At 38.3% G+C, this 6588-nt stretch overlaps 1 protein-coding gene across 1 annotated transcript; it reads right to left on the reverse strand.

Annotated features, from left to right (window-relative positions):
• Positions 1-1723: 1723 nt before the first annotated feature.
• Positions 1724-5052, reverse strand: LOC18436989 (S-type anion channel SLAH4). The gene is made up of 2 exons (XM_020668968.2): positions 3615-5052; positions 1724-2625 (listed from the first exon to the last, which is right to left on the reverse strand). The coding sequence occupies exons 1-2, from the start codon at positions 4476-4478 to the stop codon at positions 2287-2289; spliced, it is 1203 nt and encodes a 400-aa protein (XP_020524627.2). The 5' UTR covers positions 4479-5052; the 3' UTR covers positions 1724-2286.
• Between the last annotated feature and the right edge of the window lie 1536 nt (positions 5053-6588).

Raw genomic sequence — 6588 nt, forward strand, 5'->3', positions numbered from 1 at the left:
AGTTCTCAATTGTTCTAGTAAAACTGATCTGTACGATTCATAGTCTCACGATACTGCCATTAATACTTGGGAGCATGTTGGATTATCTCTTCCCCACAAAATCCAACGGCTCACGTTCCATTATATCAAAATGTTTATTACAAGCATTCACAAGGCCTTTAATGGCCACACTCACCCCAATATTTGACACTCCTCAACTGAGTGTACTTTGCAAGGTGCATGCGTCTTTCATTTGATTAGTTATTAGTATTTCATTTGAACAAGTTACCAGATTGTTTTCTTTTGATGGCTTTGAATGCAATAATGGTGATTCTATGGGTTTTTTTGGTGTTTACCATCCACTGTAACTACGTTTGTGATTCTATGGGTTCTACTGCGTCTGTTATTGTATGGGTTCTTTTGGTGTTTACAATCTTCCCATTTGTATGAACTGCATAAGTATCAAACATCTGTTAATGGAGATAGCACTGGAGAAGAACAAGGTTTATCTCATGAAGAGGATTATCAACATGTTCTCAAAGGTGCTTGGCCTTTTTCATCAGTTGAAAGAACTTGGGCAGAGAGATTTTGCATATTAGAGCTCTCTATCTCTCTTATTTTGTTGTTTTTTTACTCTTTTTTATGTCTAAGGAGGTTTAATGTAAACATTTCTTTGTGGCTAGCTTGAATGTGTAGTTCTAGTCTATTACTTGGTTTCTCATGTGTAAGCTTGAATGTATAGTTCTAGTCTATTACTTGGTTTCTCATGTGTAAGCTTGAATGTGTAGTTCTAGTTTGCTCATGTGTAGTTCCAGTCTACTTCAATGATCTGCGTTGGGCCATTGAAAGGCCAGCTATTATCGGGTCGGGGCTGGACTTTTAAAGGGATGGGCTGAAATGCCTGAAATCATTCATGCCCCTCTTCTAGAAATGGGTTTTTGGAGAGAGAAGAACTAGAAAATGGGTTTTTAGAGAGAGAATGGATTTTTAAAGAAAAGGGGACTTGATGCCATGTTGATGAGAGTGAAAATTGAAAACCCAAATGATCAGATGCCAGAGGAAGGAAACCAAGAGCTCAAATTAAATCAAGCCCTAAAATTAAACGGATGAGAGACCAAAAAGGCCACGTGTACTCACCTCTCTTTCTAGTACTTTTTTTATTTAAAGGGGTTTTAAATATTTGAAAAATTCATTCGCAATTTTTTGTAAGAAAAGTTTGAAAAAAAAAAAAAATTAGGCCGGGGTCAGGCCAGGCTCAATAGGCGTAATGGGGTCCTTTCAATTTTTTTTCCTTTAAGAAAAGTCCCCAAAAAGTTTAACCCAAAACAAAACCAAACCAAAAAATGAAAAAAAAAGGGGGGGATGAAGGGGGCGGGGGAGGGATTGGGGCAGTGGCCTGATGGGCCTTCCTGGTCTGGACTAGGGCCTATGCATACTATTTTTGGGCCGTACCGTTTCGAGCCTGGTTTTTTTTGTGAATTTTTGGGTCTGATCTGGCCGAGCTGGTCCGGGCCTATTTTTGTGGCGGCCCAAAACAAGGTACCGGATTTTTGGGCGTCGGCCAGGGCCAGCCCGGTTGGCAGCTCTACTCTTGACCGTGCTAGCATTGTACACAAAGCTTTAAAGGCCATAATTCGAACACTGTACATAATTTTTCTTTATAATAAATAGCAGCAATATATAGCAATATATAGGAGTCGAACAAAATTTCACATCATAAGGTAGCGGAGAAGTAGCGCATAAATATCAAAGTCACTCCCATTTCACGAACAAAAGTCAAGAATTTACACTTGTGTAAGAAGAGGTCGCTGTTTGATGAACATTGCATCAGTCATCTTCAACTAAAGGAAAAAGTTTATATAAGGTTATACTTAAAAACAAGTTTATATAAGGTTATACTTAAAAACCCACTAGAAAAGGTTGTTCTTTAGGCTGGAAAACCCTCAAATCAATCATCTCGACCTCGAGATTGATAGACATGAAAAACGGGATTTCCAATGCAAAAAATAGTTCATCTTCTGATACATTATCTAGACCGTCTATTTTCAAGATTTTCAAGTGTTTACAGTTCTGTCAGATCGTCACCATTTCCAAAATTTTAAATTTCATAATGGGGGACAACAATAGATTTTTGTATCATTACAAGGCTTTGCGGCACCGACACTACATTTTAAGCATCATTTTGAAGTGCACCTTCCGTCAATAGTATAAGGTTGACACTTATACGAACCTCACCCTTAACTAAACCTGATATTTTACACTAGATATTTCAATTCCGAAAGGGGGCAGGTACCTCAACATAAAGTTCTAGACTCCACTCCTACGGTTAATACTTTGAAATAATCTTAAAAAATTAAATATACGTTGAAATATGATATCAGAGGGAGAGAGAGGTGGGGTTAGGTTGTTTGGGAAGAGGATGATATCGTTGGGTAAAAGCGAATTCATGTTGAAAGCGGTGAGGGCCACCATTGCTGTTGTTACTAGTATGGAGGTGATGCATAGTAACAGCTTCAGCACGTGTGCCGTGCTGCCTTCCGCGTATTCAATGGAAGCCAATGCTAACATAGTGAGAGAAAAGGGATAGGCCCACCAGGACACATGGAAGCTCCCCATTGCTTTCCTGAAGAAATTGGGTCTCACTGCCTGCAATGCCGACCAAAAGAAGCAACGAGATCCCTGTTATTGGTTCCAATAGAAAAGCACTGGTACAATAAGAGATAAATGTATTACATTGTTGATCACTTAATTTTTTTTTTCCTCATGTCAATTTATTTTTCATTGAATCATATGTTGTCCATGCACCTACAAAATTTCCCATGTAAGACCAATTCATATAAAAAGAAAAACTAAAATAAACTGAGTATCAACCCATCTCATGGTATGCGGTCAATCAGGGTTTTAGAGCGACTAGTTCTGTCACAAAACCGAACAATCTGGACACATTTTTTATTTTTTTTATTTTAAAAACTATTATTATTCAGTTTTTTATTTGTTATTGGCAATTCACCTAGCCGGATCGTCGATCCAGACTCCTGATCTAGACCGATTTGCCAAACCGACAATTTGGGTCATCGATCTGTTTTTGTTTGTGTCATGTGACATCGGTTGTAGTCAGTAGGCTGTAATCTATACAACTGCGGCTGCCCTAAAACCCCACACGGTAGGAAAAAAACAAGCTTCAGAAGCCAACCCAAGCTGGACATTGCGATACGAAGTTTGCGGCGGGAGAAAAAAAAGGATTGCTTCAAAGGGAATTTCGGTAGTTAGGTCAAACAAAATCTCTAGAAAACAGAAGACCCTCTCATGCCTCTCTCCCTGCTTTTGAATGCTCCATAACGAACTCAAAAGTTATCACATTTATAACAAGTCGGTGGAGAGAGGCGCCGTCGAGAGGAACACGAGTCAGATAAGGAGACAGAAGTGTTAGTGTACGTGGATTTGGTGGTAGTACCATTGAACTTTGTCGTGATGAAATCTCAAAGTTTTTTTATAATAAAGTAAGAGCCCAAAACTTATTTTTTTTTATTAAAAAAATAAAATAAAATAAAAAAATGAGTACGGAAAAAAAGAAGGAAAGAAAAACAGAGTCAAAGAAGGAGAGAGAGATTTTAATTCTGTGTATTTTCACTTACCAATGAAGTGAAGAGAAAGAGAGCAAGAAAGAAGAACATCTTGGAAGCAATATCGAAGGCACCGGAAATAGCTCCCCATCCGAGACTAGCAGCGCTGGGTGCCGCCACATAAAGGAAAAACACAGGATATAGTGTTCGGGGAATGCCGCAACCATCGATTCTCTGATAGAGAGTAACAAAGAGCACCAAATAGTGAGCCGTGCCAACCGAGAACAACAATAGAGCCACCTCCTCTCTCCCTAACTCAACCGCAGTCTTTGCACCAACAAAGTTTGCAATCACCGAAAGGTGGGCCGACGGGTTAGCTACAGCAGCAAGGTTGAACCTTTTCCCCCGAGTAAACCATTGCCCATATATCCTCAGGTCCAAAGCAATCACGGGTGCTATGGAGGCCCAAAACCAGACCCTATGAAAGGGGCTACGGAGCTCACGTGAGGAGAAAGGAAATGATTGGAGCAAAAGCATGGATGAGATCGATGGGGCAAAAAGGTAGTTAACACGTAAGCGACTGCTAAATTCTGCTTGAACCGCAGCCCAGTGTCGAGCACACCTGCACAGGTAGAGGAGGGAGAGAGAGAGAAGCGAGACTGAGGCCAAGGCCCAGTGAAGGGTGAAGGCAAAGGAAGGGAGGAGAGAGAGGAAGTGAGAAGAAGGATAATAATGTTTCATTTGTTTCAACAAAAGGGCTTGGCTACACAGAGAGAGGCTTATTCTAAAGTGACCAACATGTACTCTCAAGAGAAAAGGCCACTTATCCTCCTCTCTCACCTTCACTTTCATTGTCTTCCCTTCTTCTTTTGGGTCTTGGGTTATGACAATCTCAAGTTCTTGAAGCTGGTGATTGGGGCTCTTGTCTTTCTCCATCTTCTGTGGGGGACTAGTGGGTGGAGAGGAAGAGGAGAGCTGGTTATTAGGCTTCTTCCCTTCTTTCACTTTGAAATTCAGTAAGCATGGATACAGAGGAGATCAGTAAGCATGAATTGAGAGAGAAAGAGGGGGCGGATTTATAGGGATGGATATCCCTATCCGGGCTTGGCGTGCACCTTTCAAGACACCGTGAACCCCACTTCCCTCTATTTCTATTTGTGAGGCTGGTGGAACTTACAATGTTTAGCTGGAAAATGGAAGTCACCTATTTTGCTTTGGCGTGATGTAATAAAGAGATATTTATGTAGGGACGATAGAGCAACATGAATTCCACTCTGTTTGAACTAGTAACAAACCAAAATGCTTGATGATTGAAAGTAAACAAACCTCATGAAAACAAATCAATCACTTAACAGGACAACATCAATGGATGCCACTCGACAATTTTAAAACAAAAAATCTTCAAATTAGGAATTCATAGAGCAACATCAATTCCACTACGTTGAACCAGTAACAAACCAAAATGCTTGATGATTGAAAGTAAACAAACCTAGTGAAAAAAAATCAATCACTTAACAACGCAACATCAATGGATGCCATTCGACAATTACGGTAAAATATTTTTGAAAATTATGACTTCACAGAGCAACATGAATTCCACCCTGTTTGAACCATTAACAAACAAAAATGCTTGACGATTGAAAGTAAACGAACCTAATGAAAAAAAATCAATTACTTAACAGAGCAACATCAATGGATGCCACTCGACAATTTTAAACCAAAAAATCTCGAAATTAGGACTTCACAGAGAAACATCAATTCCACCCTATTTGAACCATTAACAAACCAAAATGCTTGATGATTGAAAGTAAACAAACGTAATAAAAAAAAATCAATCACTTAACATAACAACATCAATAGATGCCATTCAACAATTTCGGTAAAATATTTCTCCAAATTATGACTTCACATAGCAACATGAATTCCACCCTGTTTGAACCATTAACAAACAAAAATGCTTGATGATTGAAAGTAAACAAACCTAATGAAAAAAAATCAATCACTTAACAGAGCAACATCAATGGATGCCACTCGACAATTTTAAACTAAAAAATCAAGCACTTAACAAAGCAACATCAATGGATGCCATTCAACAACTTTAAAAAAAAAAAAAAAAATCTCCAAATTAGGAATTCACAGAGCCAAACATTAAAATATGCAGGCAAAGAAAATAAACACTTTCCCCAAATTGTCACGTAAAGGAAATAAGCATAATATAGATAAAATGAAAATCTAAATTCATAACTACATTACTTTGGTATTTGGAGTTATTTTTGCCACAGATTTGAGCCTCTTCTTATAAAAATTCGGATTCAACAAAGATGAGAGAGATAGAGAAAACAAATCAAGATGGAGATTTTGCAGAGTGACAATGGTGATGGCAAAGCAAAGCAAAGCAAATACTGGAATCGTTTGCAGGGAGATAATGGTGAAGAAATATGGGTAAAAATTCCATAGTAAATGTACAAGACAAAGACAATTAAATCCACAAAAATGTAAACCTAAATCCCCAATATTCAAATAAAAAATTATTGCATCTGTGAATGATCTCCAAACTGCCATGTCCGAGATGCAATTTTGTATGATCTGCATAATCCAATTTGATGGAAAATCGTAGAAGTCCATATATTTAGGAGTTGGCGGATTAATAGCATGCAGAGATGAAACACAAAGACGATATACAATGAAATAGCTCTGAAAAAATGCAGCTAAATATGTTCAAGAAGAACTTCATGAAATCATGCCAAAAGTAAATTGAATTCGTACCTTGCTGTGAGTGGTTGATTTAAACCACTATTTTTTATTTATAGTTGCTGAGAATGGAGGAGGCTTCTTGTGAGAGAGATTCTAGAGTCCACGGAATCTAGGGTTGCTGATTTTGGGGATTTAGGGTTGTAGAGCGAGGATGCTAATTGCTGTCATCGCACAGTCATAATTGTCTGGTAGTTTTCAATTTTCATATATATTTTTACTAATCAGAATAATCTGAAATTTGGAGAGTGTGTACATCTTTGTGAGTTGCACCTAATAAAAATATGAAAAAAAT

This window comes from Amborella trichopoda, chromosome 12 (assembly GCF_054954075.1).
Source record: "Amborella trichopoda isolate Santa Cruz 75 chromosome 12, AtrichopodaSantaCruz75HAP2 v2.0, whole genome shotgun sequence".
In the NCBI taxonomy this organism is placed as follows: domain Eukaryota; kingdom Viridiplantae; phylum Streptophyta; class Magnoliopsida; order Amborellales; family Amborellaceae; genus Amborella; species Amborella trichopoda.